The 12,846-nt window shown below is 41.6% G+C and overlaps 1 protein-coding gene across 2 annotated transcripts in view; it reads left to right on the forward strand.

Annotated features, from left to right (window-relative positions):
* KANK3 (KN motif and ankyrin repeat domains 3) overlaps positions 1 to 6,454 on the forward strand; it is a 173,756-nt gene extending 167,302 nt beyond the window's left edge. For both annotated transcript variants that reach the window (XM_078670868.1, XM_078670867.1), the window contains exons 10-11: positions 3,616 to 3,714; positions 4,334 to 6,454. In XM_078670868.1, coding sequence (XP_078526994.1) covers positions 3,616 to 3,714; positions 4,334 to 4,393 — 159 coding nt within the window. In that variant the 3' untranslated portion in view covers positions 4,394 to 6,454. The remainder of the gene's footprint in view (positions 1 to 3,615; positions 3,715 to 4,333) is intronic.
* The last annotated feature ends 6,392 nt before the right edge of the window (positions 6,455 to 12,846 follow it).

Here is a 12,846-nt window from a genome sequence, read left to right on the forward strand (position 1 = left end):
AACGGCCGGCCAAGCGCCTTTTACATTTTTTGTTTGAAATACTTTGTCACTTTATAAAAATGTTTGCACTGGGTGTTAGTTTTCATTGGTCTGTTGTATCTGGCACAACTAGGGTCACCTGCAGGGAAACTGAATAAGTTGTCTGAACAATTCAATTTAATTTATTATGATTTGGGACTCCAAAGAGTTCCACATAAAAAGATACATCCAAGATCGTCACAACCCACCCATAAAGGAAAATGTTCAATTTTTACAATATAAAATTCATTGTTACATGTAAAACAAGGGAAGAGCGTATATACAATATCAGTTTCAGAGACCTTTCAAGTGCCAAGTGTGCAGAGACATAACAAGTCAGATTAAAAACTATTGAATCCTTAGAAAACTTCAGTTAGACTTTTGCGGAAAGTACAAAAATATATATATGCAATAATACAATTAATGCCCAAGGATTAAAAACTCATAATCAAAGCAGGATTTTACGATTCAAGGTACAGTACATAATAGCTAGCAGCAGAGTAAGTAGCAAAAAAGTGCAAGTGCATTAACATAACAAATCAAGTTAAACCCATTAAATCCTTGGAAAACCTCAGTAGTCTGAACAGAATTGTGTTCAATTAGAGGTGAAGTTCAATGGGTGTCATTGATTAAAGCTGTATTTTCAGATGAATCATTCTCTGTGAATTTCAAGGTCGAAATTTCCAATTGCTTATATGTATTTTGTAGTCAACAATTAAAAAAAGTTTTTAATGATGTCTGCTTTTCTTTAAAATATCCATAATTGCCTTTAACATTTCAATGATCTGTGCTACTATGTGCTGAAATGGAAAGACAGTCTGGTATTGGAGCTTAAATAGGGGTGCGTGAAGATGACAAATACTTTCTCTGCAAACTGTTTTTGAATACTTTACAATGTTTGAAATTATTGTTTAAAAAAGCTGCACGTAAAATAAGCAAGACAAAAATATATTTTATCAGTGTCAATATTCCAAATCCTAGAGGAGCCTAGCAGCAGCCGCGATGGCCGCCTGATTCCTCGGCTCCGCCGACCTTCTCGCTTTCCTCCCGTCTCCTGCCCTATCCTGCTCGTGATCCTGAATCTGACCGGCGCTACCGGAGTCGGGAGAAGAACCCGGTTCTAGGGATGTGCTTAACTTCGCGTTCTGGGCTGTAACAGTGACGGAGCGCCCTCGCCCTTCCCTGATGCCTCGCGGCTGAGCCCGGATCTTTGTTCTGCTTGTGTGGCCGGCCCTGTGAACAACGACAGCGGCCATCTCGAGCTGGGCGGCGCTGACTGTTGAGAACGACTGCTGCCTTTGATTCCTCTCGGCAGCTCATCCTGCTCTGTTGCCCCTCACGCTGCTTCCAGGCTGAAACCGCTACATTCTATCTTCGCCCCGGCCTCGGACGGCTACTCTCGCTACATTTGTTTCCCCCAGCGCGGTGACCGCCATTTTAGATAGCTCGCACTCGCTATTGGGGAGAGACTGCCCAGGGTGCTGCTGGAGCCCGTTTGATGTTGCTTTGCCCTGACATCATGCGAGGTGCAGGAATGGATTGTGTTGCCCCTGTACCCCCAGTTTGGCTGTGTTGTGGTGGTCGCCGGCGGGGAACCTGGCTAACGGTGCAGGGGGATGGCGTCCGACATCAGCACTCGGTATACGCCTGTGAGCGGTGTGTGCAGTGGCAACTCGGGGATCGCCTGGTCCCTTGGGACGACGACGCTCATTCTCGAGCACCGATTTCTGCTGGTATGCCCGACGCACAGGGAATTGTTGCATCTTTATTCCCTGAGACGCCCCTGCGGATTGTCGACGTTTTGGAAGCCCTGGGTGAGCTACGTGTCGCCCACCGTACTGTTGCTCGAGAACTGGGGGACCGCCTGGACGCTATTTCATCCAATGTGATACCGACCGACCAAGCTTGCCTGCGAGTGCAGGGCGCTGCGCCACATCCTATGTCCTACTACTGCGGATTGTCTACTCCGATGTCCACGGTTGCGCTGCCGGCGCAAGATCCTGCTCCCACCGTGTCGCTACATGTACTAGCCTGGAAGACATCTGCTGCTCATGGCCTTATGCGGCGGAGTGGGAACTCTCTCCAAGAGCCATGTCTGGCAGCCTCATTGGGGACTACTGTTGGAACTCGTCATCTTCCCCCGGAACTGATTCTACTGCTTGGGCTGATTTTTCTTTGTGCTCTACTGCTGCGTGGTCTTTCTCCTGCTGTGCTCGTGCCGTGCTGGGCTTTGTATTGGACAGTTCATGGCGGCCAGTTTCCTACTCTGCTGAGGTCGTCTCGTCTGCTTGCCCCACCAGTGATGAATATCGCGCAGTTGGACTCTGTTGGCACATTGGACCGTAAGGGGCTGGGTTGAGGCTGTTTTTTTTTTTCTTCGCCTGTTGAAGTTCTTAGTGCTGGGACTATAATCCACATGCCGGGTAGTGGGGTGTTGGTTCTGTATTGGTCTTGGGGTTCGGGGATGGGCGATTGTGGTTGCGCACGTTGATTGCTTTACTTTCCCTGCCTACGTTTATTTGAAATTTCCGGTCCTTCTTCTTCCTGATGTATTGGCGGGGGGTTGTGTTTTGGCCCCAGGTTCTGGGTGTAACAGATTCTGCTTCTCTTTTTGTTTCATGTCTTCCGAATTTACTGTTGCATGTGGCGTAGATGGTGTATTTGGCCGGGATGTCCGGGAGATCCTGATATTGGGTGGGCTCCTCCTCACCTCACCTTTCCTTTTTCGGGGAGTAGTGGATTAGTTTATTCTTTTCTCGCTCCCTTTCTCTCTGCTGTTAGGGCTTTTTCTTCCTTTTTCTTCATTTTTCCTTTTTTCTCTCTTCCTTTCTTGTCTATATTTCGGGTTCCTTAGTGGGCGACAGACACTCTGCTGGGGGGGGGGTAGGCCGTAGCCTCCGCATTGCTGTAGGGTGGGGGGTTATTTCGTTCTTTTTGGTTTCTATGGGCCTTTATTTCCTTTTTATTTTAAGCCTTTTTCTTTCCCTTTTTCTGGGTCAAGGGTTTTAGCTGTCCGGGGGTGGGTAACTATTGGCGCACGACGTGTTCTGCGAATGTCAATCCTTATGTATTGTGTTGGTGCCGCCATTTTGACGATGTTCTCATGCGCGCTGGATCTTTGCTGTGAATTGCCCGCTTCAATTCTGTTGATCTGTCTGGTCCTTGATCCTTTCTAGTCCTTCCAACTTACTATTTTATTTACAAGCATAAAAAAGAAAACCTTTAACGATGGTCCTTCCCCTTCTCCTGTTTCCCAGTGGTATATGTCTGCCGATGTGATATGAATCGACTGTAATTTGTTTGACGTACTGCTGCGATGCCATGTTGTGCGCTTATGTGCTTCGAAACGTTGTTGAGGCCGGCCGGATGGTTGTAGGCCCGTATTTGTTTCTGACGTTTTACAATAAAGGTTTTTAAAAAAAAAAAAAAAATATTCCAAATCTTTGTGAGATGTTTCATATTTCAATCTAGAAGTCTCCAGTCAAACTTAGAGAAGTTAATTGGAGCAGGGAGTGGGATAAGGCAACTTCTGTGAATTCCAGACGGCCTGGTAGATGAACATAGTAGGTTTGACTTTAAATTTACCTCCTTTCTTAGGACGGCAGCAGCGCCCTGTCCATTGCTCTGGAGGCTGCGCAGCATGACATTGCAGTATTACTCTATGCACACTCCAATTTCTCAAAGGCTCACTCACCAGTAAGTATTTTTCAATGTACGGCATTCATCAGTATAACTTTTATACATGTTTATGCTGTGTTTTAACTTTAAACCACCACTTTTCAATGATGGGTAAAAAGAAAGTTAACTTATTGGCACTAAAGATTATTGGTACTAGAGGTCGCTAGAACATCGAAAAGACTGATAGAGCAGGGATTCAAAACCGAAGAAAAAGCGCTGGGCAGGAGAAATAGGCTGTATGGCACAAGTACAGAGGGACACGTCAACACGTCAACACGTCATGGGTTCCGCACAGAATCCCCGAGGTTTGGACAGAGTTGAGATCAGAAAGCTATGGTAGCTCCAATGTTATTTTCCTTTGCATCAAATGAAAAGTTGCATCAACTTCTGAATGAACTTGTAGTGAAGAACAATAAACTTTTTTAAGAGTTCTAACCACAGATGACATTCAGTGACACATTTATTAGAAATGTAAACTATTTTTTGGGGTATAACAAATGAAAACAAGCCGCAGATGGTGTAGACGTGGGGTTGTTTTATATTCAACTTCAGTCGAGCATGATGTAACGTAAACCCTTATTTCTTCCTGAAGTGGATGGATATATAGACTAAACTGTGCATGTTCACTTTTTTTCAGCAAGGAACTCCTGATCCCGGCATGAAGAACGCCACCAGTCCCACAAAGCCAGAACCGTAAGACTAAAGATGCTTTTGCAACCCGCACGCTGCACTTCTTCACTCGAACACATCGGTTGCAATCTAAGGCAAATGGCCTTGAAGCACAGAACACAAAAACTCAAGCATGCTAGAGCCCAAGGGAAAAGACAATCTGTTTCACATGAAGAACCACAATGTCTTTTCAATGGAACTCTGTGCCCTCTTGAGGTGCACGGGAGCCTTCAGGTCTGGAGGCGGCTTTATTTCAAGTCTGGTTCCACTGCTTTCTTGGGTATCTGGTCGCTTTGGCTGAGGATGGAGCAAATAGCACTCAGCAAACATTCCAAATGCTGAAATCTGAAGGATTGGGAAGAAATAGTTGGAGAGCGTGGTGTATGCTTTGTGTGCAGATGAAGAAACTACAAATACAGACGGCTCAAAACCAGTACCACCAGATACCACACCAACGACTACGCAATTACACATGTACAGCTGTGAAAAACCACCAGTCCATTACACGTGCACTAAACACTTGAAAAATACGAATACTGTTGAATCGCAGTTTGGCCTGAAGGGGAGATCGAGACATTTCCAAAAAAAGCAAATGAAATTGAGCAAAGTTAGGGATGTGTGGATGCTACTGCTCCACGTCTCAGCCCTTTTAGGAATATTGAGTTGCTAAGATATCTCTCAGTTTCTTTCTTTCTAGTGGACCGGGCTCCCTCTCTGTGGCAGCCCTCAGATCAATCTTCCATATGGATATACACCCTGTGGACTGCCTTTCGATGGTCTTTCCAATTAGCCCTGCCGCCCTACTAATTTGCTTATTAATATAACTGCACAGTTTGACTTTTTCAGTGCTTTGACATTTCATGGTGTGTTTTAAATCTGGTGGTTCGTGTCTTCAGTGTCATGGTGTATTTTGGTCCAGAGGACGCGTGTGTCTGTCTGTCCAGAGTATACAGTTGCTCAAACAATATGATGTACCAGGCGGTGTTAAAGAAAAGTAACACTGATCCAAATGTTGACTTTGCAGTGAAGAATACCAGCCTGGCCATGCACATATTTCTTCTCAGTGACATTGGTGAAGACAATCATGAGCATTACATGTCTGATGTCATCCAAGTCAAAGTATTATCTCAAAGGATGGAGAGAGATGTATTGCGGCTACTTTGCAATATTTGCATGAAAAATGTATTTGGAAAGAAAAAACAACTCTAATCAAAACACAAATTTTGAGAGAATTGTGAAGAATGGCTAGAAAAAGCAAGTTATATCATGTTTTGTCAGTGGACCCTTAGCACAATCTTTACCTGGTCCCAGTGGTATATAGAAGTCCTGGGCAATTCTGGAAATGTGAAATGTTTGTAGAGGTTGCACTTCAGTTATATATCTGCATGTGCGTGCTTTGAGGCAGTCCTGTATGTGCTTTGAGGTGGCCTAAGCAGAAGTCCAATAGTAGGTCTCCAATTAGGTAGGTCCTCAGAGTAGCTGAACTAGCGCTACTTGTAAAGGCATTAAATAAGGATGCTGCCGCGCTGGTCTTCAACATCTCTATCACCTGGAAGGAGCCGCTGTAGAATCTATTAGTGCTGGTTAGAGTAGTGTCGCAGGAAAGATTCCAAGCTGTACTCACCAGCTAGCGAGAATGTAGGTAACTGAGGACACAAGTGGTTACCTTGCTTGTATCATGCTACAAGACGATGCTTCACAACGGACTCCAGTCTGCTTATAAGCACAGACGTTTCAATTGGTGTGGACAGCTCTCGTAGCTCAAGGACTAGAAGTAGCGAAGTTCACTGGACTTCTGCACACATTCGTACTTGTGAAGATAACACCACTGTTGGCAAGAGTATTGTCAAAGTTATGTCACTTTCATTGGACATTTTGATGCTTTATTGGGATTGATGACAATCATATGACATCAGGTGAAAGTATTTTTATTACTTAGTGCACAGACTGATCTCCGCTTCAAGTCTCCATACACCCTTTCTGTATAGCTCATGGGAAGTATCCGAGGAGCGCCACCGAGAACAGTTCCATCCACTGAAGTGTACACAACTTGTATTTAACCACTGTGCACGTAAAAAAAAGAAGAAAACTATTCCCTCCACAGAGTTGTTCTTTCATGTGGGAAGCCACTGAGAAAACAACCCACTTTTAAAAGTATAGAGATGACATAAAAATGTTTTTTTTTATTTTATCTGTTTTTGTCAGCGGACTGTAAAGGTGGAAGATTAAAGCTTCCACACCGTTAAACAGTATTACTACAATGACGTTACTAGCTCTTGCTCAGGTTGAAAACTATGGGCCAGGCAGTAAATGGAGCAAGTTTGGTGGACTGCATGAGTGTTTTTAGCAAAGTATGGTTAAAAAAAAAGCCAAAAATGGTATCCAGGTGGGTATTTTGACAATTTACTGGTTCATGATATCAGGGGTGTGACACTGTCAGTAGCCATTGATCACTTAGCTCCTTTTATTTGGGATGCCTTCACCTCATGCCTGCTTCAGAATCACTCAAGCTCTGTGAAATGAATATGCACAGTTTATTGATAGGTGAGAGCATCTGATTACATTTTGCCTCTTCAGATGTGCTTTGATGGATCCAGAAATGGTGTTGGGTAAAAATGATGGACCTGCACTAATTAACAGTAGTCCAGAGAAATACATGCCAACGTTTGAGAGTACCTTGGAACAACTGGGAGGAGATTTAGAGAAAAACATTCAGGGATTCAAATGTCATCGTTTAGAGAAAGAAAAAATGTATGGGACTTACATTACTACATTAACTTGCATTCGAGTGGAGACAATTTTAGGAGGGAGGATGTAGTGCTTACAGAAGAGTACACCACAAGGAAGAAGTCACAGTGAGCAGCCGTACGCATTAGGAACAACTCTATTTCAATACCAGCCATGGTACAGTGTTCCTTGCAGCCCAGCAGCCAAGCTTCCACTGAATCCCCACCACCCACTTACATTCTAGATTGAACCGCAAAAGTACATATCCCATTACACGCATGCTTGGATATGTACATTGTGCTGGAGACCCAACACCAAAATCTTAAATAATATCATTTTTATCTAAAAAAAAAAAAAGAATTGGGTGTCGATCGCCTGACTGGGGTGTATCGGCATACATGCAGATAGCAGCTGCTTTGTGTGGAGCCTAGGAAATTAGGGGTCTGGCGTCATAATCCCATGGTCCACATCCAAAAGAATTTTAAGATAGAGAAAAACAAGGGGTAATTCCCATGAACAGATGGAAGAATTGTACATCAAGAAAGGATACATGACGCAAAACTATCTTTTAGAGGAAAATACATTTTTTCTCGTGGGTGGTCCGGTTTTAACTTTACATTATTTGAAGATTAGGTCATAGTCTTCTGGAAACTTTAAATTCTATGTCCACCTAATACTTAATCCAATGCCATTACCCATAATCCTTTTTTACTGAATCACACTTGTTGGATGACACCGACTCAGGCTCTGAGGATGGGTGCCCTTCCAGGTGAAGCAGACTATGATTACTGTAAAGTAAATACATCATTTTTTTTTATATGGGCCTCATTCCAGTCATCAGCAACACACTTTTTGAAGTCTTCTAATTCGCTACTCTAGCACGAGAGAAGTGAAAAACAAAACGGTGCCTTTACTGCTGTCAGGTTAGCTCAATTCCATAGAAAACCCTTCCAAATAGGTGACACCACTTTAAAGCAAAAAGTATTCCACCATAACTACAACACACAGACAGAGTCGTTTGATATAAAATAGCTTTTTTTTTTTTTTTAATATAATAAAAAGAAAATACCATAAAAATATCCGTTTTAGAATAAAATAAAGAAACTCCCATAAAATATCCTCCCCAGACAAAGAAACAGGATACTTTCAATCAAAACTGTGATGAAAAACTCCAAATTCACAATATACAAAAATCTAAACATTGTTAAAAATAATGAACAATTGGCAACCAAAAGGCTTCAATTTCATTAGAAATACAATGTTGGGCTTCTTTTTTAATCTGTAAAAAAGAAAACTGTGAACTAGAACATATCTCTGTTAAAGCACCCTCAACACTAATGTGTACGAATAACCGAAAAGTCAAAGACTTCATCCTTTTTAGGTTATTCAGCCATTTATCATTCTAATCTAAAGTGATTAAATGAACAGTCCATTTTAATCATGACTTTGCAGCCCTTTCAGGTTTGTACTTGAGAACTGGGAATCTCAGACTGAATTAAAAAAAATATCAATTCTAAACCCATTTAGGACTATTTTTAAATGCATTCTTAAAAAACAGGGGGGGAAATCTGCCTTGGCCGTCACCTGCTGCTTTGACTTAATAGTCAGTGGACTGATGGTTTCACACTTTAATTCTAAGATTGTCAGTTCCATGCCCACTTATCAGAATAATCCATGACTAAACAAGCTAATACCATTAATATTCCTGAAAATCTGGATTGATTTGAGGCTCATAGACCAATTCTGGACATGCATGCTGTATATCACATAAGCTCTGCTTGGAGTGTTGTAAATTGAAAAAAGGGATTTCAACAATTAATCACTATATTTAAATGTTAAGGGCTGAAATATAGTTTACACTGAAGTCCCTAGCGTAAAAATAAAGCACCCCCAGCTGTGCTGATGTAAATGCATGTTGCGCCCCTGGGATAGGATACTTGTAACACCACCCCTCGAATGAATGGCAAATGAGAAGGATCCGCAGTAGGGGAGATAGTTGAACAAGCATGGAAGATAGAAATTGACCAACAACAGTAGAAAGATGCGATTGGTAGAATCCACACCCCTAAACTTGTACTTTGTCTGGCATTTTTATAAATACATAATGACCTTGGGTTGAACTAGGCCCCCAAAACGAATGCATCCACCCTGCACCACAGGATACACTGGTGAACATATGAAAATGAATATAGCATAAAGGTAGAGGTTGAAAGACAAGGGAAGTGAAGAAAGGATAGAAACCAGAGTGAGCAGACCAAAGACCAAAAGAACTAGAAGTGAATAGAAGAAAGCAAATGTAGGTATTAAACTGGGAATTGTTAAAAAGCTAGAGGTAGAGGGAAAGATGTGACCGAATGAAGGAAAAGTATGTGCTTGCAATCCCCCACAAAGTGAGGATTAAGAATATAAAAACGTTGAAGGTGAGCGACAAATGGTGCCAGTTATTATCCTGTGACAACAAGTAGTAGAGTCTTCTAATGTTGGAGTCAAGTAATATTTCTATGCTAAGGGGTCTAATAACTCTCTCATGCGAGAGTCAACTGACTTTTTCATATGGGAATCAAGGATCTGTCTTCATGCTAGGGGGTCATCTAAACTTCTCATACCGAATGAGAAGTCAAGTAAAGTTGTTATACTAAGGGATAAAGTTGGTTTCTCAAATAAAAGAGCTAACTTATTGAGCGGAAGAGCCACTTCGCATCACATGGGAAGGAGTCATGTAACTTTCTTTAAGCTAATATATCAAGTAAGCTTCTCATAGTAAGGGTCAATTAACATTCTCTGATGGAATCTCTAGCCACTTCCTCATGTTATGGGGTCCAGGATGACTCATTTCATGCTGAAAAGGAACCTCTCACGCTAAGGTGTTAAGCAAAATTCTCATGTTACAATCATGCAACGTCATGTGTATTGGTCAAGTAACTAAGTATTGAAGTAACCTCTGAATGCTCAGCAGTCAAGGAATGTGGTCTTCTTGTGGACGTACCCTCACCATTTCTGGCACATGACCTTAAATGTAGGACTCGGGATAGCATGATAGGGAAAGGACGTTTAAAGAAACCTAAGAAACCAATCTTTTAAAGGCTAATAATTATACCAGATAGTTTTATGTGTAACACTTGACTGTAATAGTTGTCACATTACTAACAACAGTGTTACAATTATTGAACTCAATGGCACTCATTAACCTCAGAAGCATGAAAGGCCGACTTTGGTCGCCTAGCATTTTATGCTCAGATCTTCTGTTTTCAGCACGGTGCCAATAACACGCTTCGTTGGTTTCTAAGCATGCTATTGCTTGTTGCATTCTTGTAACCGTATTGGGCAACCTAGGGAGTTCTTAGCATCTTTAGCTACAGATATTAGAATTGGAGAACATAATGTGGAAGACAGTGTCATTTCACATTTTCTCCTTCCTTTGTTATGTTGTCTTTTCTTTATGCTATGATAGTGAACAGTGCTGCCCCATAAGTACCAGTGACTATAGGCCATGTCTGCACTTTTTAGCAGAAAAGTTGTTCTTTGTAGGAACCATGTCTTTTCCTTATACTCATCTATGTAATTACTCTATTGTGCCATTTGGCATAGTCCAGCAGATAATCCTTGTTGCTCGACAGAATACATTTTAAATGGAAGGCCCTGATGGAAAACCCATCAATTGGTCAGTTATCTACACCATGTACAGTTCCAGCTTGGCGGTTGCACGCACTATCATCGGCATCGATACTACTTCACACTCATCGTACATGGCTGTTTTCCACCTGCTCTAGGATTGGAGCATGTATGTGGGTCTTCTAACATTGCCCTCTTAAGCGAGGCTGCAGCTGTCAATGTCGTTGCATATATGAATTTTGATTACAGGGCATAGCTTTGCACCTCAAACTGGTTCTTTGATGCATGTCTATAATGGGGCCCACAGCACATTTCTAGTCCATCTATACGTTGCCAATGTCACAAGACCATTTATACCTTAAGATATAATTAATCTACTCTCCATACTCAATCACTAACCTAGAAAATATATATGGCAACAGTATTATTTAATTTGTCAGGGCTTATCCTACTTCTGAATTTGAAGACATCCTAATGACTAGACCCAAGGTGAGTGAGACAAGTGTCCCCTTGTCGCAGACAGAAGGTACAGGCTAAATCAGAAATACAAAGTGTTTGGTGATTTTGGGTAAATTACTGGGGAAAACATGCAGGAAGCAAGGTGGAAAAAGCAATAACCACACTATTCCCCAAAAATCATGTAAACTGGAGCATATCTACCACCTACTTCGAAGTAACTGATACCCGCAGTATCAGTAACCCCTGGGGGTGAGAGGGTCTATCAGGCATAAACCCGCCTGAAGTTTGAGCCTTAGGACAAAACTGAGTTAAAATGTGCATGATGCTGCTTAGAGAAAACAGGTGCTGCTGCAGTATCGTTCAGTTGCTTGCACCTTTCAGAAGTACATCTTTAGAACGACTGAAGTTATGCCTCCTAAGAAGCAAAACCAACATGAAAAAAGTAATGTACATTTATTTCCTTTCTTTAGAATAAGGATGGTACATGTGAGTGACAGTGGGCGGTCAGTGCTTCTGTGTACTTTGGTTTCTATAGGATAATGTAACTAAGTTGTAGGGCTACTGAAGATGCAAGAATTCAAGCCTTGAGGTTTGGTTATGCACCGTATAGCTGGTCAGAGATCCCATCAACATGCCACCCATTACAGTGGGTTAGCATTCCATCAACATTGACCATAACTTTGACAATTTCTAGAATTAGAAAAGTCTTATTACCAGCAGTCTGAGGCTACGCCAATGTTTTTTTAGTAATCTAAGGATCCAAGCAGTGACATGTATCCCCTTTAATTTTTCAAAGAAAACTATTGATGCAATGTATACTCTTCCTTCCCTTTGCTTGTGTCAGATAGGTCAACAATGTATGGTCTTCAGAAGTTCCTGTTCTGTGCCCATCATCCTAACACCCTTAAACAATGAGCCCCTTGCACCAAAAATATATTGTCCTTGCCAAGAAACTCGGTTTTAAGCCCATTTCTCACATATATTTTTTTCAGAACTTGGACTGTGGCACGGCATAGCCTAGAAAGTTTCTTCGACAGGAGCACTGCAGTTCTGTTTAGTAATAGTCACTTGTACCTTATGGATGCATTCAAGTCTTGTACCAATCGGAGGTTCTCCTTCAAAGAGCTACAATGTATTTTTTAATATTGAAAACATGTTTTATATAAATTGTGCCTAATAAGTCTACATCACAACTGAATAATTCATGTGGACCTTTGTATTGAAAACAATTATTTTCTAAAAAAAAAAACACAAATATTATAAATGTATGTTATATTTTTGTGATACTGCTGAATGTCTGATTTATGTACAAACTTGAATGTCGATCTGCCGGAATCCACTCGCTCTGACCTTTGCAGCATTCCTTGACAAATAAACGCTCACATTAAAGACTGACAGATCAGCACATTTGCCGTGTGATGTGTTTATTGTGAGAATTAAACCATGTTCAAAATGATTGTAATATCTTGGAAATGTCTTGGTTTTTGTGTAGTTAACTATTGGTTACATACTTTTTTCAAAAATCAATCTGAAACTTTTGAAAGAATGTGAAGTTAAAAGACAGCATTCCGTGAGACAGAGATTTGACCTTGGCTCAGCACCAGCCATTCACATTTCAATGGTCCCCGCCATGACATGGTTTCTGAATATTACACTTTTGGCGAGACATATGATGGAAGATCG

This window comes from Lissotriton helveticus, chromosome 12, assembly GCF_964261635.1.
Source record: "Lissotriton helveticus chromosome 12, aLisHel1.1, whole genome shotgun sequence".
Lineage (NCBI taxonomy): Eukaryota > Metazoa > Chordata > Amphibia > Caudata > Salamandridae > Lissotriton > Lissotriton helveticus.